Genomic DNA, 27,579 nt, shown 5'->3' with positions numbered 1-27,579 from the left:
TTGTGGCGCATAACGTGAGATGAGCCCCTGGATTATAAAAGAGAATTCTTTGGGATTAGTTTTTGTAGGTCTAGGTGAGCTTTAGATGTATTTTTAGGATGAGATAAATATTGTGGCACCTAACATATTTTAAGACTTTTAATATTTTTAGCTCCTGACGTATTTCGGGCACAAAAACACTTTAATACTCTAAAAATAGTTTCTGCAGATCCATCAGGGCTGTAAATGTGATTTTAAAGATTTTTTAAGATTGTGCATTTTAGGGTGAGCTTGATATACATATGTGGCACCCAACGAGAAAGTCGTACGGAAAGTTTCTGAAGAGCCAACAGAGTTTAAATTTTACTTTTCTAAGTTGTTTCTTATGATTGTAAATTTAGGCCAGATTGATTGAAGTGGCGCCCAACGTTTCACGAGGTTGCTTTATGAATTCTTATAAGAAGACAATACATTTTTTGTTGGAGAGGTCGATTTTTGTGGGACATAACGTGTAATTAGCCCCTGGGTTATTTTTTTTTTATACGTAAAAGAAAATACTTTGGGATTAGTTTTTAAAGGTAGAGGTGAGATAAACATAGCGGCGCCAAACATATTTCAAGGAAGTTTCCATACCCTCTACCTTACTATGGGGGGTATATTAAGGTTGTCATTCCGTTTGTAACTACTCGAAATAAAAATTTTAGACCCTACAAACTATATATATTCTTGATCAGCGTACAATTCTATATCGTCGTCTGTGAAAATCACTCTAGCGTCCGAACGGATTGAAGTAGGTGGATGAAATTTTGATAAAATCTCTTGTATGTACGAAGGACTTTTGGTATTGAAAACGGGCTATCTAGGTCCACGTTTTGGTATAGCCTCCATACAAAGTGTCGCGTCGTCGTTTTAAGGAATTTTTAAGACCTCCGAATTGGTTGTAGTTTGATATTTTGTGTCTCCAGAGGCTAAAAAACATTTCTACCAAAAATTGTTTATATAGGTCCAAGTTTTGATATAGCCCCATAGGACGGTATCTCCCGATTTTCGTTATTTTGAAGGTTTTTGCTATATTATCCTACCAAAATGGCTGAAATTTGGTATTTAGTCCTCCTTTGGGCTACAAAACTTCCTCCCAGAAATTTGTCAGCACAGGTCTACGTTTTGATATAGCCCCATAGAACGGTAGCTCCCGATGTTCGGTATTTTATTTCACCAAAGTGGCTGAAATTTGATATTTAGTCTTTTTCGGGGCTACAAAACTTTATCTCAGAAATTTGTCGATATAGGCTCACGTTTTGATATACCCTCCATAGGACGGTACATCCCAATTTTCGGTAGTTTGAAGGTTTTAGCCTCTTTATAACACCGAAATGGCTGAAATTTGGTATTTAGTCTTCGTTGGTGGTACAAAACTTTTCACCTAAAAATTTATCGGTTAGGTTCACGTCTTCATATAGCTGGCATAGAACTGTATCTCTCGATTTTCGATATGTTGAATGTTGAGGCCTCAATATCCCATCGAAATGGCTCAAATTTGGTATTTAGTCTTCGTTGAGGGTGCAAAAATTTTCACCTGAAATTTATCGGTATAGGTAAACGTCTTCATACAACAGACATAGAACTGTATCTCTCGGTTTTCGTTATGTTGAAGGTTGAGGACTCAATATCCCACCGAAATGGCTCAAATTTGGTATCTAGTCTTCGTTGAGGGTGCAAAAATGTCCACCTGAAGTTTGTCGGTCTTCATATAGCCGCCATAAAACTATGTACCTCCCGATTTTCGCTATGTTGATAAATATCCCACCGAAATGGGTTTAATTTGGTATTTAATCTTTGTTGGGAGTACGAAGCTTTCCACCTGAAATTCGTCGGTATAGGTCCACGACTTCAAATAGTCCCCACGGTACCTCCCGATTTTCGGTATTTAGAAGGTTGCGGCCTATATATTGAAATTTATTAGAAGATTAAAGTTTGGGGTTTACAACTTTCCACCTGAAATTTGTCGGTATAGGTCTACGTCCACAGATCGCCCCCATAGAACGGTACCTCCCGATTTTCAGTATATTGAATGTTATGGCCTCAATATATCACCAATATGTCTGGTATAAAATATTGCAGAAGAGAATTAAAGTCCAAGTCTTCTAATAGCCCCCATAGAAGCGTACTTCCCGATTTTCCTTATTTTAAAGCCATCAATATCCCTTCGAAACGGTTGAAATTTAATATTTAGTCTCCGCTGGTGGTGTAGACCTTTCCACCTGAAATTTTCCGGTATTCCGCCGGAATAACTGAAATTTGGTATTTAGTCTTCGCTCAACGTTTTATGCAGCCTCCACAGAATGGTGCTCCCGATACTCCTTATCTATCCAAATCCAGAATATCCAGTTTAGGTCTAGACGGTATTGCCCAATTTTATGTATTTCGCTCATTTCGGAAAATTGTAAAGATTGGTCCATATTTTGGAAAGAATAATGATGACGCCCCATATGAGCAGTTTTGAAATGTGTATTATCAGTTGGGATATGTGTACTACTCCTGGAATGAAAGGAAGAGTTTAGTACTTTCATAAACAAATTAAAATAATTGTTCCTATTCACTTCAATAGAGTTCGTGGTGGAGGGTATAAAAAGTTCGGCCAGGCCGCACTCAACGCCGTGCTTACTTATTGGAATTTGTTAAAGAGTTTTATCTGTAGCTATTGTGAATTTTTGTGTCGATATCGATATTTGTGGCGCCCAATGTATCACGAGCCGCGTGAGCTCAGAATTGGTATACCGTAGAAATAGTTTTTGAAGATCCAGTAGGGCTATAACTGTGAATCCGAATAATTGTTTTAATTGCGAATTTTGGTGATAAATTAATAACTTCGACGCCTAACGTATCACAAGCCATCTAGGGCATAATCAAGTATTAATCAAGGATGATTATGGCGCCCAACGTAAACCGATCCCCCTGACTATTATCAAGAATGCTTTAGAGGTATATCTGCAGAGACCAACGTATCACAAGGCCCTGGATTCTTTAAGAACATTTTTTATTTATTTTTAATTGTGAGGGGAGATACATATCTGATGTGCCCAACATAAATCGACCCCCCTAAATATAATCGTGGATTCTTTAGATCGATATGTGCGAAGACAAGGTTGCGATGATGCTTTAGCAACAGTTTCTGAAGGTTAAGCCGAGCTATAAATATTAAGTTGAAAGATATTTTGGAGATTGTGAAACGTTTTCGATATTTGTGGCGCCCAACGTATCACGAGTCCCACTGGTCTATGAATTAGTATACTTTTAAAGATCCAGCAAAGCTATAACTGTAAATTTATTTTATTTTTTTTAATTGCGAATTTTGGAGATGGTCGAAACTTTGAAGCTCAAGGATAACTGTGACGCCCAACGTAAATCGACCACCCTGACTATAATCGAGGATGCTTTAGATCGATATCTGCCGAGACCAATATATCACTAGAGCCCTGGGAGCTTTAAGAAAAATTTTATTCATTTTTTCAATTGTAAGGAGAGATACATATGTATCTGATGTGCCCAACCTAAATCGACCCCCCCCCGTAACTATAATCGGGGATTCAGTAGATCGATATCTGCGAAGACAATGTCCCCTAAATCCACCCCCTGACTATGATCGAGGATGCTTCAGTAACAGTTTCTGAAGGTTAAGTCGAGCTATATTATATATTATATTATGTCGAAAGATGTTTTGGAGATTGTGAAACGTTTTCGATATTTGTGGCGCCCAACGTATCACGATCACCCCTGGACTATGAACTAGTATACTTTTAAAGATCAAGCAAAGCTATAATTGCAAATCCGTATAATTTTTTTTTAATTGCGAATTTTGGAGATAGATCGATAACTTCGAAGTCCAAGGATAACTGCGGCGACCAACGTGAATCGATCCTCCTGATTATAGTCGAGGATGCTTTAGATCGATATCTGCCGAGACCAATGTATCACTAGAGCCCTGGGTGCTTTAAGAATATTTTTTATTAATTTTTTTAATTGTGAGGAGAGATACGTAAATCGACCCCCCCCCCCCTAACTATAATTGGGGATTCTGTAGATCGATATTTGCGAAGACAATGCCCCCTAAATCCACCCCCTGACTATGATCGAGGATGCTTCAGCAACAGTTTCTGAAGGTTAAGTCGAGCTATAAATATTATGTTGAAAGATGTTTTGGAGATTGTGAAACGTTTTTGATATTTGTGGCGCCCAACGTATTACGAGCCCCCCTGGACTATTAACTAGTATACTTCTACAGATCCAGCAAAGCTATAATTGCAAATCCGTATAATTTTTTCAATTGTCAATTTTGGAGATAGATCGATAACTTCGAAGCCCAAGGATAACTGTGGCGCCCAACGTGAATCGATCCCCCTGACTATAATCGAGGATGCTTTAGATCGATATCTGCCTAGACCAATGTATCACGAGGCCCCTGGAAGCTTAACGATTTTTTAAATTGTGAGGCGAGATCCATATCTGTGGCGCCCAACGTAAATCGCCTCCCGACCATAATCGATAATGCTTTAGCAATAGTGTCTGAAGGTTCAGCCGAGCTATAAATATAAAGTTGTTAGATGTTTTTGAGAATGTGAAGCGTTTTCGGTATTTGTGGCGCCCAACGTAATGCGACCCCTTGCCCATATTCGAGTATGTTTTTGTGAATCGTTTTCACAACGTATCAAAAGGGTGCTTTAGGAATTTTTATACGATTCTAAAATTAGGGGCGGGATTGATAGTTGTGGCGCGCAACGTATTTCGAGTCCCCTGGGCTATAATCGATGATGTTTTAGGAATAGTTTTCCACGCAGATCCAGCAGATATTTTATGAAGTAAGAGAGAGGCCCCTCAAAGGGTTTTCCATACAGTAGTAATGCAGTTAAAGGATTTTCTATAGGATATAATGCCGTTAAAGAATATCGCTTAAGAAGTTGTTTTTAAAATGTACCTTTTTAGTGGACTTCTTCATTTCTGTGGGATATTTAGGGGTTGATATTGAAGAGAAAATGTCCAGTTTAAGGGCTTTCCAGAGAATAAAGGCCTTCATTGAAACCTTACGGAATAGAAGACCTCTTAAGGGGTCTTTTACAGAATATATAATCTATTTTCGGGGTCTTCAGCAGAATAAAAGATTTCTAAGGGGTCTTTTACAGAATATGTGTCTTCAATAAAAAAAATACCTTAGCAGAGGTATTCTATAGAGTAAATACCTCGGCAGTGGTGTTCTGTAGAACATAAGAGGAAAAGAAAAAGTTCGTTTGAAGAATCTTCCAGAGATAAGGACCCCCATTAGAACCATAAAGGGTCTTCTACACAATAGGAAACCTATTTTAGGGATCTTCAATAATCTTATAGAAAACATGTCTTCTGTACAATAAAATACCTCGAGGGCTCCTATATAGAAAAGAAGACATCGATAGGGATGTTCTGTAGAATAGAGGACCTCGATCGGAGTCTTCTATAGGAAAAACCCTAGGTGGGGTCTTAAATCGAATAGAAAATGTTCATTTGAAGAGCCTTCCAGGGAATAAAAATAAATAATAAAAATAACGATCATTGAAATCCTATAAGGTCTTATATAAAAGGTAAGACCTTTTACAGAATGGAAAACCTATTTTAGGAGTTTTCAATAGAATAAACGATTTTTAATGGGCCTCTTATAGAAGGTGTCTTCTGTAGAATAAAAGACCTCTGCAGAGTCCTTCTATAGAAGTGAAGACCTCGGTGGGGTTTTATGTAGAATAGAGGACCTTCATCTGGGCCTTCTATAGAAAAGAAGACCTAGGTAGCGTTCTTCTACTAAATTAAAGATCTCGATATAAAATAAGAGAACTCGGTAGGGGTCCACTATAAAAGAAAACGTATTGGTAGTTCTTTTTTGTAAGCTTGTTTGTTGTTTGTGGCGCCCAACGTATCGGCAGGAAGCTTTGAGAATAGTTTTCGAATACCCAGCAGAGTCATTACTTTTCATTTGTATTAATTTTGTAAGACTAGTTTTGGAAGATCCCGAGGAGCAATATATGTGAATTTGTAGAAATTGGTTTTAAGGTAGTAAATTTTAGGGCGGGAACGGATGCTTTGCGAATAGTTTCCAAAGATAAAGGAGAGCTATAAATGTTCATTTGTATGAATTTTTTAAAGATTTTCAATTTAGGGTGAGATCGATATACATATGTGTGTTTGAAGATATAGCATAACTTGAAGATATAGCATAACTTTGAAGCATTGTGGCGTTTTTTTATTGGGATAGCGTTTGCAATTTTGTTTTTTCAAAATAGTCTGGCTTAATTCCATTGTTGTTGTTTTAATATTTTAAAACAACTATTTTATTAGTGGAAAAGATTTGGCATTGTTCGCCAAGGGGTAAGGCAGGGAATACTATAGTTTCGATCCACGCCACTGGATCTCATCAGTTCCCTTGTTTCTTGTTTGTGGATATTCTCCACCGAAGTTATTTTTCAATAACTTCTGCAACAAGAAACTTTTTATACCCAAACATCAATCGTCAGCTCGAAGTATAAAGGTAAGCAAAGAAAAAAGTTCAATGAGAAGTTTTTTCTTGGCAACCTCATACAACTCCGACGATATAGCATAACTTTTTTATGATTGTGAATTTAAGGGCGAATTTGCTATCAAGAGCGCGCTGGGATATAATCGAGGATGCATTAGGAATAGCTTTAGAAGATCCAGCTGCAGTAAAACGGCGTTTGTAGGAATTGTTTGAAGGTTGCAAATTTTAGGACGAGATAGATTCACTGGAAAAACATTTTTTGAAGAATAGTTCGTATTTTTGAAGATTGTGAATTTTAGAACAATTTTAGTTTATTTGGCGCCCAACTTGGGGCATACTCGAGAATGTTTAGGAACAGTTTTTCAAGTAAAGCAGAACTCAGCAATGTGTATTTGTTTACATACAAATATATGTTTCGGAAGGGACAAGCGAGACTTCCCTCATATCAATGAGTGCACGCCAATTCTTACTGGCTCAATGATATGAGACCTATTTTTTAACACCGAGCCCGAAAGGCGAGTCTTACGGCAACACTTGTAGAGAAGTTTTTTCATGGCTGAAATACTCAGGGGATTTGGGGAGGGGATTTGGTCACCGCCGAAAATTTAGATCTTCTAGTCAGGGATAAAACGCAGTATTTGTTTAAAGATTTGATTTTTAGTATTAGATCGATATGTGGCACCCGACATATTCACTACTTCTCCATAATAACCACTTGCGCATATCCATGATTCCTACTAAATATCGTGGACTATGGCAAGCAATGATATATATATCCAATCATTGAAAACGCTTGTCTATTCAGAATGCAATATGACCCAAATTATCCATAAGTTTTCCCCTTTCATTCCTTTAGTGGCCAACAAAACTCCTTTACCTTACTTTATAATCCAGCTATGGAACATCCCATCACAAAACTCAAGTAGTTAAGGGAAACCACATGTTTTCCCACACACACACTCACACTTCCCATGCAAATGTATTGGTGCAAGAGTGTGAAATGGAAAAAAGGGGTGTGCAAGCGTGTCGACGGAAACGTGCGTCGTCTGTCTTTACATACGAATCCGTACATTCAGCACAAATTAAGGAGTTCAAAAATAAGGTTTGTAGGTGGGAAAAATTCAACATTAATGAAGCTTTTTCTCACTTTTCTGTGGCGTTTTATTTTTTGCTTGGTCTTTTTTGTCGGTTGAAAAAAGAGTTAAGCAAGCAACAGCAGGTTTTTTGTGTGTGTCTTTGGTTGATGCTAGTGCTGGCGTTGCTGCTGCTGATGGTGTTAGTGATAGTTGTTTGTCCTTTGAGAATGTGGATAAATGCCATGAATGGCTGAATGTGAGTCACACACTGTTATGTCTCTTTGGATTTATTTTGGGTGGGTTCAAAATGTCTGAATAAATAGTAAAGGCGAGCCGGTTTGTTTGTTCAGCTCCAAAGGAGGGAGGTGGGAGAGTTGTCTAGCTGTTGGTGGGGCTTTTTCAAATACCGGAAGTAACACATATGAGTTTTTGAGGATTTATGCATTTTCACAAAACTACTACCAGTTGAACGCAAAGACTGCTGGCACAACTTGCACCACGAACAAATGCCTATTGAGGCATGGGAAAAATATTAAATTCCATTACTTGCTTTGTGGTTTTATTTTCTTTTTTTTTTCTTTTTGTTAAAAGAGGTTTCCGATTTAATTAGAAAAACTCCGGCCGACCACATAGTTATGTAGTTAAATTGTCTTACCATGCCATTTTCTGATTCTGTAATTAGAATATTTGTCCTTATTTGTGTTTCCTTTCTTTCTGTTCCTTTTCTATTTCCAGCAGCGGCAGTGGTGGCAACATTATAACACGTCGCTTGTGCCGCAATCGTCGCCGTGAGGACAACGAATTATATCGTTCGAACAGCTTTAAGTTTGAGCGTTTCGAGCGTAAAGAATATCTAGAGGAATTGGCTGATACCCTACAAAAACAGGTAAGTTGAAAAAGGTCCTTGATAAAACCACCAAATATTTAAATGATGAGAAAAAGTGAAATGAAAACTACGCCTTGGGCAAATGTTTTCCAATTCTTGGAATTGGGACAACAACTAATTTATGAAAGTGAAAATATTTACAGTGGGAAAGAAAAATGAAACCATTGGGGATTGTAATAATACTGTAGAGATATCCATTGTTATCAATACACAATGCAATTATCAACTGCTTGGACCAGCAGTTGTTCTTTTGTTATAACAAATGTTGACCACAAGAAGGATATTAAGATTTTCTTTGACAAATTATTACTAACAATGTCTTGTAGCGTCAGTGCAAAGTGGCGCCCAACTGTTGGAGAATGGGAATGTGTAAAATGTACAATACAAAAAGTATTGTTTACAATAAACAATAGGTGTGTCTGGTTACTTTCCCATCCCATAAAAACAGCTGATTAATTGGTTGCAGGAATAAGAAGAGTTGCAAGTGAAATTTGTCCAGCAAGAGTATGCAAACTCTCACTAAAAAACTGTCAAAATATCTCTCTCTAATCGCTCTCTTTTGCTGGACTTTTGTGTTAACAGACGACTTCCAGCAACAATTGGTACAAACTGTTACAATTTTTAGAGGGTAAACAGACAAACCTATTATTAGAAAATTAAAAAAACTAAGATTTAAATAAATTCCGTTGAATTTGAATGCAAACACCATGCCAAGTCCCGGTCCACACTCGAGTGATTTCATTGAAAAAATTGCATGAAGTTATGCGTCTCTAGATCGACGTCCATTGTAGAGTAAAATCATAAAATTGATGTAGTGGGGAATTCGATTTAAGAACACCTAATTTCATGAAATTGTTTAATGAAATTCACGCTAGTGTGGACCGGGACCAACATAGTCGATAAACTATTCAAGGACGACTTATTCCCATTTTAAAGAAGTACATTTTCTGAACATTCTACAAGCACTTGCTAATCTTATTTCCAAACTGGTAGCATTTGTAAATGCCGATAAATTTGATGAATAGACCCATCTCTAATTCTAAATCTAATTTTTATCCTACCAATTTTACCCTTTACTGTACAAACAAATTAAAAACTTTTCTCTTGTAACTCGTCCAGCCCTGAAGTGCCTACAGTTTTTATCCTAAATGTTTACAATATAAAAAGTGTGTGTTCATTTATCCTTTTTTGCTCTCTAAAACGGAAATCATCCTAAGGCGTTGCAAAGAAAAAGTAACAAAAAAACATCCACACAGAAAATAGCACACACCAACAAAGACGGAGAAAGTATAAAAATGTTACAATTGTTTTTGTTATTGTCGCGATTTGTTTACAAAAAAGCAACAACAACAACAACAAAGCACAGGGATGAATGAAAATTGGCTCACAGACTACAGTTACATGTTTAGTGCCGACAATTGTTGTTATCTGCCCAGTTATTGTTGAATTGTTTGGAAGAGGCAAATGGCTGGGAGGGTAAATAAAAAAAGCAATGTGGAATGGTGGTGTTGCCATATTGCGCGATTTTTAAAAATTAAAGGGGAAATAGTGTAGCTAACATATTTTTGGTAAAACTTAAATCTTTTTACGAAAATTAATTTTTTAATAATTTTCTAATAATAAATAGGGTAAGTGCACCAATAGTCGGCACTTTAAGGATTTTCCTAACTTCAATCCTTTGCCATTCCGAGTAAATTTTTCCAATTGCTATGAACTAAAGCTTGGAAAATTTGTTTAATTTTCGATTAAATAAAAAAAAATAAATTATTTCTTAAAAAAAATTGAGAAAAATACGAATTTTGTAAAATAGTGGTTTCTGCTAGTAGTCGGCACCAATTTCCAATTGTCGGCATGACATATTCCAGTAGTCGGCATATCGTATTTTGGTCAAGCAATGTTATACGTTGTTCGTTTTTTTAACAACAAAAAACGCAGTCTTACAGAAATAATTCCTATTTTAATCCATATTGCTTTTAAAATTTAAATAAATTAAATATTTTGTTATCATTTGAATTTCATTTAAATTTTCTTTTTTAGGTTTGTTTGTTACATCAATTTAATTATTTGAAAGATCAATAGTTTTTGCAGTTTTTGCAATGAAAAAAGTAAGAAAATGTAAACATGTTGCTTAAATGAATTAGTTCGTGCCTATAGTCGGTAACTATTAGCCAACTGGGGCATGCGAGAAACCAACGCACTTCAAACTATGCCTATGATAGCCTAAAATCGCATAAAAACAAATTTTTTTATTCAAGTTTAACTTTTTTATACTTTTTTTACAATTTTGAGCTAAAAATAGTTAACAAAGTTCCATTTTTTCAACCGATGTCGACTTCTGGCAAACTCTATATTTCGTCTTGAAACAGTACAATGTGTTGTCAGGATTTTGATGCAGTCCACACGGAGTCTCGAAAATTGACCTCTCAAATTTGAAAAAAAATTTTGCTTAAAAAAATATATATTAGGCTGTGTGCCATAACTCTTTTTCGGCTTTATATCCGTTGGACGTTAGACAGGTAGATCGTCTTCGCTGAGTGCCGAGATTGATTTGCTTGTTCTAGAACAAAGGCGCTCCAAATGGTTGGAACACATTAATAAGTGCAAAATCAAGCAGCTTTGATCCAAAATAAAGAGCTTATCAGGTTCCAAAATAAATAAGAATATCCCTACTATCGCATCCAGTGTTCCGATGCCAAAAAGTATGCCACACAGTTACGTCGTCAAATCATTGAACATTCAGCTTCGCAGTCAAGTGACCAGTTACCCGGAGATGCCAGAATCTCAGAAGAAATCTGCAACCAGTATCCTTCGTATCTAGTGAAGTTGAGACAGCTATCTCCAAATCTACACAATCCAAAATCCTTGGCCCAGATGACATCTCAATGCTCATCTTGAAGAAGCTCAGAGCACCAGGCTTGGGTTACCTGATCAGAGTTCTAGAGTTGTCACAGTTTGTGATTCTGTATATCTAAAAGCTATCGCAAGTTATTCCGATCCTACAAATACGCTATCAAAGGAGAATCCTAGCGTCCGATTTCTCTGTTTTCACCTGTAACAAAAGTTTTACAAAACTTCCCCCCATGGTTTCAATGCAATAGATGTCAAAAGTGGTTGCATCTAAGGAGTTGCTCTGGAATTGTGGGGGACTGTGACAGGGACTAAGGGATCTAACCGATTCGGTCCAAAATTTAACTATCGTAATATTTTGTCCAAACTTAGTTAAAATTCGAAGATGGGTTATATCGGTCCACTTCTTCCGGTGCCTCTCCCACAAAAGTTCGAAAAATTTGTGCGCACTATAACTCTAAAAGGGTGTAACCGATGTGGTCCATTCTATGTACATCGCGAAGTTTCTACCAGACTTAGATGAGGTTTCAATATGGACTCTATTGGTCCACTCCTGTGGGTACCTCCCACACAAAATTTCGGAAAAGTTCAGTTTAGGACCTGCTCTCGAATCGCTTTGGTTTTTGTTGTAACAATTTGTATTCACTGGCCCCCATAAAACGGTACAAGTTTCATCAGGGGCAAGTCCATACTTCCTGAGAAAATATGAAAATATGACACGACATACAAAGTTTAAGTTCGAAGATAAGCCAAATCGGTCCACTCCTTCAGGTACCTCCCCCACAAAAGTTCAAAAATGTTCGGAAAAATTGTGCGCACGATAAAAATGAAGGAAGTAAACGAAAGGTCTAAAAAATCCCTATGGCACTACATGTAGTGGCTGGAGAGCACGTTAACTCTCGAAATGATCGACCGATTTGGTCCAAAATTTGACCTTCGTCCAAACATAGTTTCAGTTCGATTATGGACAATACCGTTTCACAACTTCCGTAACTTCCCGGTGGTGGACTCAATCGGTCACACTTTCGGGTACATTCCACATAAAATTTAGGAAAAGTTCAGTTTAGGACCTGCACTCGAATCGCTTTTATTTTTGTTGTAACAACTTGTATGACGGTTCAAGTTTCATTAGGAGCATGTCCATACCTCCTGAGGAAATAGCCTGAAAGGTGCAAAAACCCCTATGACACCGGGTGTAGTGGTTGGAGCGCAAGAAAACTCTCGAACGGATCTGCCGATTCGGTCCAAAATTTGGCCATCGTAATATTTTGTCCAAACTTTGTTTATGTTCGAAGATAAGCCATATCTGTCCACTTTTTCAGGTACCACGCCCACAGAAGTTCAAAAATGTTCGGAAAAATTGTGTAACTCTTCCTGGGAGTGACCGATTTGGTCCATACTTTACACATCCTAATATATCTAACAGACATAGATCAGGTTTGAATGTGGACTATATTTGTCCACTACCACACAAAATTCCGGATAAGTTCACTTTAAGATCTGCTCTCGAGTCACTTTGATTTTTGTTGAAGCAAATTGCATTCGCTGCCTCAAGTTAAAATTTTTTTCAAGCGCAAGCCCATACTTCTTGAGAAAACAGCCCGAAAGGTGTAAAATAACCCCTATGCCACCATATGTAGTGATTGGAGAGCACAATAACTCTCGAACAGCTCAACCGATTTTGTCTAAAATTTTGAATTCGTGATATGCTGTCGAAACTTGGCTTCAGTTCGAAGATGGTCAATACCGGTCCACAATATCCGGTACTTCTCCGAATATTTAAAAAATGACACTAAAATGGTATGCGCGATATCTCTTGAACAAGACAGCCCATTTGGTCCAATCTTTGGATCTCCTAATATTTTGTACAAATGTAGTTTAATTTCTAAAATGACCCATATCAGTCCTCTCCTTGGGGTACCTCCCTCTCAGAAGTTCAATATTTGTGTCTAAGTGCAGTTTAGGGTCTGTTCGAAGATCCTGTTTACAGTGTTATTATGTTTTCTGAGGACAAATCCATGTTTCCTGGTATACTTGTCCAAAAGTTATACGACGACTCACTGAAATGACTAGTGGACGCGATATCTATCGAAAAGATATGACTCCCAAAATAAGTTCCACTTTCGCAACACTTTTGAACTTTAATCCCGGTCTAAATTTTTGTCGGCAATTTTTAATGTCCAAACAGGGCTACAAAATTCTGTAAAGACTCAAAATACATTCGATATGTCCGTAGATGAAAATTAAAATTCACATAGGCTGAGGGTATATCTCTGTTGGCAAAGCCGACTGATACTTTTACATGTTTTTAATACCAGCTCCTCATAATAGTACACGCAGATTTTAGTTATATTTCCAACCAATCTGTACTTCGGAACTTCTGGTCCTTGTTGCAATAATTTGTCTATGGGAATATAGGGCCACTCAATTTAGCTGTAGTATGGGATTTTGTGCCGATGTCAGGACATAGCCTTTGTATATCTGTTGTTTTAAATACCATGTGCATTCATTCACTGTTCCTCAGAACTTGCAAGTATCCCCGATTTCTTTATCCTCTCTTAACTTTCTAAGGTCATATATATAAAAGTAATTCTTATGCAAAGATATTCCAAAATAACTGATTTGAGATCCTATGCGTTTCGATTATGAGAATTATCCTGTAGACAATTAACTTTAATATTATTATTTTCACAACATTTTTTAAAATTTTTAGGAAATTATCTGGGATTATTTAATAATTATGGGGTAAAAATGTATGTACATGCAAGCTACATGTGGCATCACTCATTATCTATTAAAAATGTTTATAAGCTCTTTAACAAAGCTTTTTTGTTTGCTAACGCATATTATAAACAATAGATGGCGCTCGCTATGCTTACCCTATTACAAGGGCATTGCCAGAGTGAAAAAAGAATAAATTGAATAATTCAAAATGAATGAATAAATTATCTTCTTCCTCATAAGGAATTTACAGGTGCTTACAACAATTTAACCACCCAAAATTACCAAAATTGGTAATTTAATATCGATTAGATTTGTTCACGGTCATGTCTAGCATATCAGGTGGAGGCATAAATTAAACAATCACCCTCTAATGTTTCAAAACGGAGCCCAGCTGCTGCACCCCTTAATGGCCAATTAAGTGATTAATTAAATGAATGGTCAATAACGAATAGTCTTTTTATAAATTATACACAAACAAATGTGGAAATTTAAAACTTTTTTCCCCACCCCCAATAATCTATAATCATTGTTGGCCAACAGTTTTTTTCACAATCGATTAAGGGATAATTGAAGAGATGGATGACTTAACATTTAATGGGTGTAATGCTTAAGTACACATCAAGACAGAATTCAAAACGTTTCTGAAATAGAACAAAATATGCATATATTTTCAACGCACATTTGTTTGCTATAAATGGGAAATTAAAACAAATGTTTAACCATTTTAATTACAAATAACAGGAACAGGTGTGTGTTTGTTTGGATTACCGCTTGTGTGGGTGAAGAAAGAAATCCAATATTGTTCGTTCGATGTTTGTGGTGTTGGTGTGGGTTTCTGTTTTGTTTACTTTCTTTGCCAATATGTTATTGCTTCGTCCATTTCCGTTGTCCCATAATGCTTAAGTGAAATATAAAGAGGTGGTTGGAGTTCGCCAAAGTCCTCACAAATCAATAAGAAAAATTTAATTGAAAACTTTATTTCTCCCGCTTCGGCTATGCTCCATTGGTGCTGTGCACCAGCAGTGATGGCTAGACTTAATTATTCCCATCTATCTTTGTTATAATGTTGTTGTCGAAGATTAGATTTTGTGATGAATTTGAATTTAACCTTAGACGGCAAAGTTTACCAAAGGTAATCAAAATGAAATGAATTATGGTTATGAATCGATGGACAGATGTTGGAATAAAGTTATTTTTTTTAGAAAAATAAGAAATGGAAAAATATGAAAATCAGGTGATTTGTGGGCAGATGATTTAAGATTTTCAACTGCAAAAATTATCGTTTATATTTGTGGAAAAATAGTGTTGTACATGGCATTTCAGATTGTCTATCGATGTGTGGGTATTCTAAGAAACTTCGAGTTTTTTATTTTCCAAGGCCCTTTAGAAAACAATGTTATAGGAACCTCTTTCAATATCATGCTACATATTAAAGTAAAATAGAGAACCACTGTCGTCTCCCAAAAGTATTACCTACAAATGTATATTCCCACAAACATTCCCGAAGGAGCAGAGAGAAATACCTCTCATATCAATGAGTGCCATGATATTAGCTCAACGATATGGGACTTATTTCCCTGTCCTTCATTTCAAATGTATGAATATTCCACGTTTGGCGCCACTTCTTGATTTCTGGCCCTTATATGGATTTACGATTTTGAAGTGGGTATACTCCTTCTTATTACGCTTTCCTTGTGTTGAATTGCTGACATACATATGGTCGTGATTGTTCTTGTTGTAACAGTGTTTTAATCTGGCTCTGGTTCGATCTCCAGATAAAAAGGTGCCGTGTGTTGTGCGGGCCGGTGGCGCAAGCAGTGCAGATGTTGCATAGTGCCGTTGATTGTTGCCCAATTGGAGTTTCCCTGTCCTTCATTTCAAATTTATGGATATTCCAAGTTGGGCGCTACTTCTTCATTTCTGGCCCTAATTTGGATTTACGATTTCGAAGTGGATAAACTTCTTGTTATTACGCTTTCCTTGTGTTGAATTGCTGACATTAGGCCGGGGCGATTTGAAAACCTTAATGGGCCCTTCGCGTTTCTGATTCCTGGGGTTGAACTGAGCAAAAAAGTCTACTGGACCATATGTCCACGATGAAAATCGAGCCTCCCGATTTTGACTTTAAGTTTTTTATTGACGTTTTTTGGATACTTTGGCATATAACAGCCAAACCATTGAGATTTTCGATCCAACACAAAGACAAAAATTGTAGCCAAGACAGTAATTGAAAACTCTCTAATATATCGCAAAATCATTGGAACGCTCCTTCAGGCAGTTTTGGCCTTAAGAATGTGCAAACTTTTCGGAAAATGTCGATAAATGACATTGTGCTATAAAATTTGACCCGAAAAATATTCAAGTGTTCTGATGCAAAATTATATCGTGTTGGGATCCATGGACAACGACAATGCCTTTATTTCGTTTGGGTCACTTCGTTTTATTTTTTTATAACGGTAAAAGTAGTGAAAATCTGGGTTTCTTACATTTTCAAATTTAAACGGGCATATCTTATTTTTACCACAACGGATTTCTTTTGTTCCTTCTTCCTTTTAAAGGGGTGAATACTGTCTTTTGAATAAGCTATTATTGTTTTAAATTGTTTAGCAAATGGCTAAGTTATAGTGGTTTATGTCTGAAAACCCCCACAAAATACCTATAAAGGAATTTCTCATAATTTTCAAAAATATAATGTTTTTTTGTTTTGTTCAATATTTATTTTGAAAATTATGAGAAATTCCTTTATAGGTTTTTTGTGGGGTTTTTCAGACATAAACCACTATAACTTAGCCATTTGTTAAACGATTTAAAACAATAATAGCTTATTCAAAAGACAGTATTCACCCCTTTAAAAGGAAGAAGGAACAAAAGAAATCCGTTGTGGTAAAAATAAGATATGCCCGTTTAAATTTGAAAATGTAAGAAACCCAGATTTTCACCACTTTTACCGTTATAAAAAAATAAAACGAAGTGACCCAAACGAAATAAAGGCATTGTCGTTGTCCATGGATCCCAACAAGATATAATTTTGCATCAGAACACTTGAATATTTTTCGAGTCAAATTTTGTAGCACAATGTCATTTATCGACATTTTCCGAAAAGTTTGCACATTCTTAGGGCCAAAACTGCCTGAAGGAGCGTTCCAATGCTTTTGCGATGTATTAGAGAGTTTTCAATTACTGTCTTGGCTACAATGTTTGTCTTTGTGTTGGATCGAAAATCCCAATGGTTTGGCTGTTATATGCCAAAATATCCAAAAAACGTCAATAAAAAACTTAAAGTCAAAATCGGGAGGCTCGATTTTCACGGTAGATATATGGTCCAGTGGACTTTTTTGCTCAGTTCAATCCCAGGAATCAGAAACGCGAAGGGCTCATTAAGGTTTTTTTGCTTCCACACAAATCGCCCCACCCTAGCTGACATACATATGGTCGTGATTGTTCTGGTTGTAACAGTGTTTTAATCTGTCCGATCTCCAGATGAAAAGGTGCCGTGTGTTGTGCGGGCCGGTGGCGCAAGCAGTGCAGATGTTTTGCACAGTGCCGTCGATCGTTGCCCAATTGGAGTTTGGACGGCAGCACTTTTCCGACCATAGTTGAGCCAAAACTACTCTGGTTTGTCGTGGCAGCTCACGCTCCTCAGCTGCGATAGATGGGGGATGTGCGCCGAGGGCTGCATTCAAACTATAGCTGATTATGGTACCTGCAACTGCGCTCGTATGAATGATATTCACTTGATAGGCTATCCGCTTGAAATGCTTGTTTATCTAGAGGTTCTCTCTTGTAGGGAAAAAGCCTCAAGAGTCTTTGTTACGGGCGACAGCAGCGAAATCGGTCTGTGCGATTCACCTCTGTTGGTTTCCTTGCCTGGCTTCAGTAGCGATACCACCCTGCCCATTTTCCAGACTTCGGAAAGGATGTAAGCGGCTAGCGACAGGTTGAGGACTTCAGCATTACTATGGAAATTTCATCTGGGCCGAGCGCTTTGGATTTTGCGTTCCTGACGGCATTTGCAGCATCGTCCATAGAAAAGTGGAGTGGCTCCTCTTCGGCTTGAAGATATCTAATGCAACGTAGTATTCTGCTCTTCACCCTGTCACACCGGGGTGCTCGACAAACTGTTGATTAAAATAACTTTGGATCGGCCACTGAAACGTGACTGAGGTCCTACTTTGCTTCTTTCTAGTGTTCGAGAGTGAATTAACTCTTCAAATGATTTAGCCACTTGTTCTGCTTATGCTCACCGTCCAACCAGTTCTCTTCTCGTGTCAGCTCCCTGACTCTGGGATCATTGGGGTCGGCTTGATGAAGCTCATCAAGCTTATTTGCTAATCCCGTCGCCCCCGCTGGAGAATTTGGTATCGCTTCGGGTTTGATGATAATGTCTTGGAACGTCTTCTCTGCTACCCGATCATCAAAAGCGTTGGGCAGATCCCTGAAGTGGTGATTAGTGAACTCTCGGAAACTAAGCCAATTAGATGAGAGTTCAGTTCAGAGGGGATGAGAGGTAGGGGTGGGAAAGAGAAGCGTGGGAACTTTCGAAAAAAAAATCGGGTGGTCTGCTGATGGAGACAATTATGGGGAGATGACCTGACCAAAGAGAAACGACAAGTTGCCATGGAGACAATTATGGGGAGATGACCTAACCAAAGAGAAACGACAAGTTGCCAGGTGACGTCATTTGTCAAACCAGGTGACACGATGGCGATATCTGGCTAACTATGACACTCTGCTCTAATTCTGATACGGGAGTTCTCATTGTACAAAATGTAGAGCTATCGATCTCCTCACGATGGCTATCACAAGTCATGATGAGCATTGAAGTCCCCTAAGACCAGTCGGTTATTACCTTCCAAAAACGTGCTAATGTTGGGACTATAATCTGGAGTACAGCTATTTATCGGCGAGATAAATACGTTAAGCAAATATACTTCGACAGTTCTACAGCTGACTGCTAACCAGATACATACATTCCATTTACGGATCAGATTAAAGCCAGACTCAAGTGAGATAGGTCTGTATTGAAGAGACAGGGCAAAAGGGTAACTAACCCCCAACTTTACATCAGGTGCGATCCATCCTCAGTACGTTGTAACCATCACAACGCTGTAAGCTGCAGTTGTTGTTGTGCTTGGTTTCCTGCTCCGCCGCGACCATTTCCTCAATCTTACCTGGGAGTCCGTTGCAATTAAATTGGAAAAAGGATGCATTTTCTGGGATTGGAACAAAAACGACTGGTGCTAAATGCTGCGTATGCGGTTGGTGTTGGGGGACTGCGGGAGGACTGTAGGTGAGTTTCGTAATCTGACGACGACTCGGTGGGACTGTGTTCACGCAGCATGAAGCAACATAGTCCCTGTCATAATCCCTCACGTGGACAAATCCAGGACAAACCCTTACATGCACCCACTCCTGACATCCATTGCATTCCGTGTCAATCCGGTACCCGCCGCCATGGGATTGTTTGAAACCATGTGGAGAAGGATTGTAAAACTTTTGTTACATATGAAACAAGAGCACATTTTTTGTGGCTTACGAATCGGAATATCTTGCGGCACCTTTTAGATATCCGGAATCACAAGCTGTAACATCTCTAGAACTCTGATCAGGTAACCCAACCCTGTTACTCCAAAGTTCTTCAACATGAGCATTAAGTTGTCATTTGGGTCGAGGGCTTTGGATTGTTTAGATTTGGAGATAGCTGTCTCAACTTCACTAGATACGAAGGATACTGGTGCAGATCTCTTCTGAGATTCTGGTATTTTCAGATTACGGGCCGCTTGACCTTGTTCTAAGAAGATGAATATTAAATGATTTGACGGCAAAACTACGTGGCAAACTCTTTTGCATCGGGACACTGGATGTTGTTGAAGGCGATAGCAGGGAGATTTTTATTTTTTTTTGGTACCTGATAAGCTCTTTATTTTCAACCAAAGCTGCTTAATTTTGCACTGCTTAGTGTGTTCCAACCATTTGGAGTGCCTGTGTTCTAGAACAAGCAAACCAATATCGGCACTCAACTACTCAATTCGCTCATCAGCTGGTTTTTCGACATGAAGTTGGTCCCGCTGTGTTGTGGGCGTTCTCAAGACAATCAGATCTACGATCCGGAATGAATCGAAAGCTGTATCAACCTAAGTTTTTATCCAGATAAGCAAATTATGTTGCCTTTCATCCATTGCAGATGAATTTAATGGATACTCCACGTTGGGCGCCACTTTTTAATTTTTGGGTAGATTTTTTGTTTTCCTTTACATGGCCGAGATTATCATTTAAAGATGAATCTACTCATGTTGGGCGCCACTTTATACCATTTTACTCTAATCTAGTATAACAGTTCGAGTTTTTAAGTTGTTCTCTATTACGTTACTCGCCAAATTAGCCCGAAATTTTTGCGGATCCTTTTTTTAGGTTAATGATGTCGGTCGGGCTTCATAGTGCCGAGTCCAGACGGAGTGCTGTAAAAAATACAACACCACGTATGCAGATTAACACAGAGGTCTGATTGCGTTGGGCGCCACTTCCCAGTAAAATCTGTAAAAGGTACGGCACCACTTATGCAGATTAACAGAGAGGTCTGATCACTAAGATGTATACCAACTCATTATTTAAATTTTCCTCTTTGGGCGCAATTTTTTCTAAAACCTTATATAGAAGATTCACATATGGACCAGATCACTCTGGGCGCCACTTTTTGTCACTTGATTGTAATATGACATTTATTTATGTTCATTGATATGGGACTTTTTCTGTCGCTAAGACCGGCCACATTAAAATATGATTCACAGACGGGTGGGAGCACGTCAGGCGCCGCTTCAGCAAGTGAACTGTAATTTAATGTTACCCATTTTCAATTTGTTTCTTTAAAGTTTTCGTGGTTCTGAAAGTTGTTTCTTAACATCTACGTTGGCCGCCACACCTTTTTCTTCGAAGCTAGACATTTTTCCAATGAACATCTACAAAATAAGGTCCCGGAATGTTATACAATTTAAGGTAAAAGCTATGACATTCTCTTGAGGTCGGTCCATGACATTTCGTTTGGAAGGCTGGTATGCTGACATTCGTACCATGGTGTTGCAAAAACTTCGGTCAAAGTTTCATTATATTTTTCTTGTGAAAATTTTCGGCTTCGCTGATGAATTGAATCCCTAATCGTTCGTTACTTTACATAACTGATAGTTGCTTGTATCTCAAACGAAGGCATTGATGGGTCATAGAGTGTGATTGAATTTGAAAACTTTGTTTCAAATTTCAAATATTGAATATTCATTTGGCTGCTTCAAAAATGCCCAATCAAATGCCACAAATCATCAATATTTGAATGAAATGAAATATTTTTGACAGATTTTTATGACATTTTAATGGAGAGGAAGCACAAAATCGAAACAAAAGCAATAAAAATTGAACTGACAATGCTGGTTTTAAGGGACGCCATTCCATTATTTATGAGAGTGATGGGATTTCCCCATGAAAAACGAAGAACATTGTAAAACTAAGAAAAAGACATCACTTCAAAATTGCTTGGCATCATCAGTGTCATGTTGCCATTGTTTCAAAAACAGAAAAGCAGAAACTTCTACATTACGCGGCATCAAATGACAGCCAGAAAACATTTATCATTGCTGGAGCCGAGAGACAGAATTTCGTCTCAGGAGTTTTTTTGGTTTTCGGAAGAAGAAGATCTATTTTTAGCAAGAAGGTAGCCTATCACCTTCAATTATTTTCAAACTTGAGCCACTTTAGGTGATTGACTGGAGTTTCAGAGTCACCCTGCAGCTATTAACTTTGCAGCAGCTACTTACTGCCTTTGAAGTGAAGTGGTTTACCAGAGTTTTATGGTAACGCTGTTGTTGTTGTTAAGTTTTCTGATTGGATTACCTGTCATTTTGGTTGATTTTTTCCATAATCTTGTCAGATTATTTGTTCTTAAGAGGGAGGTGGAGGAGAGAATATAAGCATTTGTTTTTAGGGTAAATGAAGTAGAAGAGTTTCCCTGTGGTCGCCTTGTTTCCCTGCAAAGGCTTGCGTGTTTACCCAGCAAAAGAGTTTCTTCGCTTCTTCGATTTCGGTATGCAGCTAGCTGTCAAGTAGTTAGCATTGGTGATGGTGGCTGAAGTTCTTGATAGTAGGAGTTGTGTTTCCTATGCCACTGCTTTCCTAACGAGTGATCCCTTGACAGCTTCACTTGTTGTTAGATTTATGGTGTTGGACTTGCAGTTGTGGCAGCCAGTTCCATGTTCTGTCTTAATAATGCTTAAGTGTTTTTCTAGCTGCTGCTGCTCGTTTCAGCTGTTGTTCCTGTTGTTTTACACGGAATTGTATCTTTTCATGCGCCAAAGGCAATAAAAAGACGTGTAAATATCTTCGTCATTCATTGTGGAGTAAAGCAAGGGAATCCTTTAAGCACCCATCCACGGAATTTTTACTAATTATCTTTGATAGCCGAAAAATAATGTTGCAGTGAAGACATCATCGTACAAAAATAACAGGAAAAACACCTTAACATAGTTGAGAAATAAAATTTATTTCAATTTTGCTTTCTTTGCTCCTCAAGTCTTTAAAGGTGCTTTGTTTAATGTAACAATTTAATCCAGGTTCATTATTTACATGGCATTAATTTCCTTCTATGGAACTTCAAAAACAACCCCTTTCTCGGCATAATGGAATGGAGTTCGTCTTGTTCTGCAAATATTTGAGGTAATCTTTATTGCCTGCCACCTTACATTATGAAGCTTATTTAGCCGGGGCGGAGTCGTTGTGACGGGTTAGGTGTAATTATTACGCCGTCTGATTATATCAGGAACATTGTCATGATTATTTTTGTTATTCAAATTAAGGTTTGACGTCTTTTAGTTGGCAGTTTATTAATATTCATTCAATGGAAAATCCTTTTAAGTTAACAGTTAGTTATTCCTGTGTCAAGTCAATGCAATGGGAAATGCTAAGGAAATTAAAGAAACTGACAAAATTTCATAAAACTCATAGTCTGGAAATGTCGTAGAAAATTGTTGTTAAAGAATGCAGAAAACCACGACTTTTCGCAATGAATTTCTGGTTACTAAAGAGATGAGCAGAATTTTGTGGCTAGAAAATAGATTTAGTGAATCGCCAAATGCATAAAAAGATGTTGTTCTACGACTTCTTTCAAGCCTACTAAATCAAACAACACAAATATGTTTAGTGGAACATGAAATGGCGCCAAACGAGGAGTCTACACATACAGAAGTATTTACAGCACGCAGAAAATTTATTTGGCTACACAAACCCCATAGTACCCCTTTAAATTGTAAGAGTTGTATGGAATATTTCACAGGAGCATAAAAATGGCGACCAACGTTGTGTATACAATCACACAAAAACTTGTATTTGAAGTATAGCCTAATTTGGGATTCAAACGACCCCAACAACTACCTGGCATAAACACTCCCTAGAAATTAGTAGATTTAGTGTAGTCTTTCGAAGTGGTCGAAATAAATACATCTCGACACCACGTCAAGGGTACCCAATGTACAAAATTTGATCTTCTGCTAGTAAAATATAAAAAAAATTCTAAAATTTTGTTGTTAGGGGATCCTGGTCTCCAGTTTAGTTTAATTTGGAGATCAATATAACTCCATAACATACATGGAGATTCGGAGGGTTATATGGAATATTTAAGCAAAGCATATTAAAATGGCGCCCAACGTGGGGTCATTGTATATAAAATATTGCACAATACAACAACTACATGGCCTAACACTTCCCAGACATTAGTAGCCTTTATAAACAAAAGTCAGAGGACGCACATACGAGTAATATAGGCCAAAAGTTGATCAAAACTCAACATATGAAAATCGTGTTTTTAAAAACAAACTATTAGTAAACAGTCACCTGACCCTTTTCCCCATTCGCTATGACCATCCGCAACTATCTGCGGTTAACCAATCCAAAGCATAGCCGATTGAACTCAGCTATAATGAAAGCAAAAAAGTACATTCTCAAATATTATAAAATGAAGTGAACATTGAAATAAAAATATTTTCGCGAAAATTTATAATTTTCAAGTTTTTTTGTTTTTGTATATTCTCCGTACAAGATAAGCTTATAAAAGTTCCAATTTGTTTTTGCAGCTTCACTCTTTAATAATGGTGGTACGTCTTTTCCTTCATGCATATTTTTATGAAAATTTTTAAGATACCTCAAATTTCAAAAGTGAAAAAGTGCATGATGCGAACGTTTGCGGACCATAATTACGTTTGGTGATTTATGCACTGAAGTCTCCAACATTAGATCCAATCATAATATATTGCGCATATTTGCGCCATTCTGAAAAAATTTCGTTTTTATCAACTAAAACCATTGAAATATTTAAATATGGAAGTATTTAAGAAAAACATTTACAAAATAGAAATATGTTTTGGTTCCAGCGTTCGCCAAATCTACTTATTTTATTTGTACTCATGTGTATTAGAGCTCATAAAAATCGCCAAAGATAATCGTTTTTGCATCTTCACTATTAGTTTATTGTGATACATCCCGTCATTCATAGATTTCTTTTATGATAACTCAAATTTCAATGGTGAAATACTACGTGATGCGAACTTTTACGGACCATAGTTACTTTTGATGTTTTATGCAAGATTCTGCAGATTATGCTGATTCAAAAATAATACGCTACGCATAGTTGCACCAATCTGAAATAATGATATTTTTCTCCACCTTTAAATTTGTTTCTGCAGTTAAATTGAAAAAATGTATGTAAAACAATTTAAAAAAAAATTAAAAAAATATTTTGGCAACGTTTGCCAACACTAATTTTTGATCTGTCTTATAGCCGGGGCTCTTATGTATCAGACTAAATCAAAACTTTTGATAAATGTTTGCGCCATTCGGAAAAATCACTGGTTTTTCTGAAGTAAAATTTAAATAATTTATGTAAAACAATTTTAAAAAAATTACAAAAATATTTTGGCAACGTTTGCCAACACTAATTTTTGATCTGTCTTATAGCCGGGGCTCTTATTTATCAGACTAAATCAAAACTTTTCATAAATGTTTGCTGGATTGGGAAAAATCACTGGTTTTTCTGAAGTAAAATTTAAATAATTTATGTAGAACAATTTTAAAAAAATTACAAAAATATTTTGGCAACGTTTGCCAACACTAATTTTTGATCTGTCTTATAGCCGAGGCTCTTATTTATCACACTAAATTAAAACTGTTGATAAATGTTTGCGCCATTCGGAAAATCACTGGTTTTTCTGAAGTAAAATTTAAATAATTTATGTAAAACAATTTTAAAAAAATTACAAAAATATTTTGGCAACGTTTGCCAACACTAATTTTTGATTTGTCTTATAGCCGGGGCTCTTATTTATCAGACTAAATCAAAACTTTTGATAAATGTTTGCGCCATTCGGAAAAATCACTGGTTTTTGTCTGAAGTAAGATATGGGTAAGACAACAAGTGCGCACTAGGGTTATAACTTTATGCACTTTTTTGCAAATATCAAAAATACCACCACATAGCCGTGTAGAAATAAGGTAAGTAGGTTTGTACCAATTTTCAGCTTGATCGGACCTATACTACGCTTTTAGTGCATTATTTACCTCATATCCGATGCTAATATATATGGGAGCTATATCCAAATCTGGACCGATTTTCATTATTTTCTACAAAAATAGTCCTTTGACCAAAGATATGATTTGTGCAAAATATTATATCAATCGGATTATAAATGAGGTTTGTAGGAGTTTTAATCAACATTTAACATACATTACTCCTATGTGGGACGTTACAATAAACAGAATATTACACAATATATGGTAGATTTGTTTCTGCGCCGCAATCTGCATCAACTCATATTCGAAAGGTACCGCACCGAACGTAGCGTCTACCCTCAGCTTTGTTGTTACGACCCCGAATTGAATAGTTCGAGGGTTTACTAAAAATATTTTTGTTTTTAATTCGTTGTGAACTTGACGATAGAATCGCTCACTAGTGAACATACTTGCTCTTAGGTTTTTTTTATTATGTTGTGTTTGTGGTCCTGAAGGAATTACAATTTGGGTCGAGATAATTCCTCTATGCGACTTCCAGTTTTAGGACTTTTTGTCGATAGCAGAAGTTAATTTAGAGATGTTTTTCTTTAAAAATGGTGTATTCAGCTAACTTTTTTATAGGAAAAGTCAATTCAGCAAACTCTTTAAATAGGCAATGTCAATTCAGCTAAATTTTTCAATAAGAAAAGTCAATTCAGCTATATTTTTCTATTGAAAATGTCAATTCAGCAACATTTTTTCCATAGGAAAAGACAATTCAGCTAACTTTTCTTATAGAAAAAGGATATTCAGCTAAATTTTTGTGTGCAAAAAATCAATTCAGCAATCTTTCTCCATAGGAAAAGTAAATTTAGCTAAATGTTTCTATAAAAAAAGTCAATTCGGCAAACGTTTTCTATAGTTAGATTCAATTCAGCTATCTTTTCTTAGAAAAAGTATATTTAGTTAAATTTTTGTATACAAAAAGTCAATTCAACAATTCAGCAAACTTTTTCTATAAGAAAAGACAATTCAGCAAACTTTTTCTATAGAAAAAGTCAATTCAGCGAACTTTTTCTATAGAAAAAGTAAACTCAGCGAAATTTTATTTATTTTCCATAGAAAAAATAAATTCAGCGTATAGCAAAAGGAAATTCAGCCAACTTTTTGTATAGAAAAAGTCAATTCAGCGAACTTTTTGTATAGAAAAAGGTAATTCAGCGAACTTTTTGTATAGAAAAGTAAATTCAGCGAACTTTTTTTTATAGAAAAAGTCAATTCAGCGAACTTTTTCTATAGAAAAAGTCAATTCAGCGAACATTTTCTATAGAAAAAGTCAATTCAGCGAACTTTTTCTATAGCAAAAGTCAATTCAGCGAACTTTTTTTATAGAAAAAGTCAATTCAGCGAATTTTTTTTATAGAAAAGTAAATTCAGCGAACTTTTTTTATAGAAAAGTAAATTCAGCGAACTTTTTCTATAGAAAAAGTCAATTCAACGAACTTTTTTATAGAAAAAGTCAATTCAACGAACTTTTTCTATAGAAAAAGTCAATTCAGCGAACTTTTTGTATAGAAAAAGTCAATTCAGCGAACTTTTTTTTAGAAAAGTGAATTCAGCGAACTTTTTGTATAGCAAACGTCAATTCAGCGAACTTTTTCTATAGAAAAAGTCAACTCAGCGAACTTTTTCTATAGAAAAAGTCAATTCAGCGAACTTTTTTTTAGAAAAGTGAATTCAGCGAACGTTTTCTATAGAAAATGTGAACGCTGCTTACTTTTTTGCCGGAAAATTTTATTTAGCTAACTTTTTCTGTAGAGAAACCAATTAAGCTAACTTTTTTTTAGAAAAAAGTCAATTCAGCAATTTTTTCTGTAGAAGAAAATTAATTCAGTTTAATTTTTCTATAGAAACATTCAATTCAATTACATTTTTCTATAGAAATTTTTTCTATAGAGAAAGTGAATTCAGGAAAACAATTCAATGAACTTTTTCTATGAAAAAAAAAAACA

The 27,579-nt window shown here is 36.6% G+C and overlaps 1 protein-coding gene across 1 annotated transcript in view; it reads left to right on the top strand.

The window, feature by feature from the left end:
• hwt (SH2 domain-containing adapter heavyweight) overlaps positions 1-27,579 on the top strand; it is a 270,959-nt gene that overhangs the window by 28,554 nt on the left and 214,826 nt on the right. Inside the window, exon 3 of the mRNA XM_073979567.1 lies at positions 8,326-8,476. Coding sequence (XP_073835668.1) covers positions 8,326-8,476 — 151 coding nt within the window. The remainder of the gene's footprint in view (positions 1-8,325; positions 8,477-27,579) is intronic.

Source organism: Musca autumnalis, unplaced genomic scaffold (genome assembly GCF_047663935.1).
Source record: "Musca autumnalis isolate F117 unplaced genomic scaffold, ASM4766393v1 scaffold_3, whole genome shotgun sequence".
In the NCBI taxonomy this organism is placed as follows: Eukaryota; Metazoa; Arthropoda; class Insecta; order Diptera; family Muscidae; genus Musca; species Musca autumnalis.
Note: the sequence above shows the minus strand (reverse complement) of the source record. Positions and strands in the feature narration are given on the sequence as shown.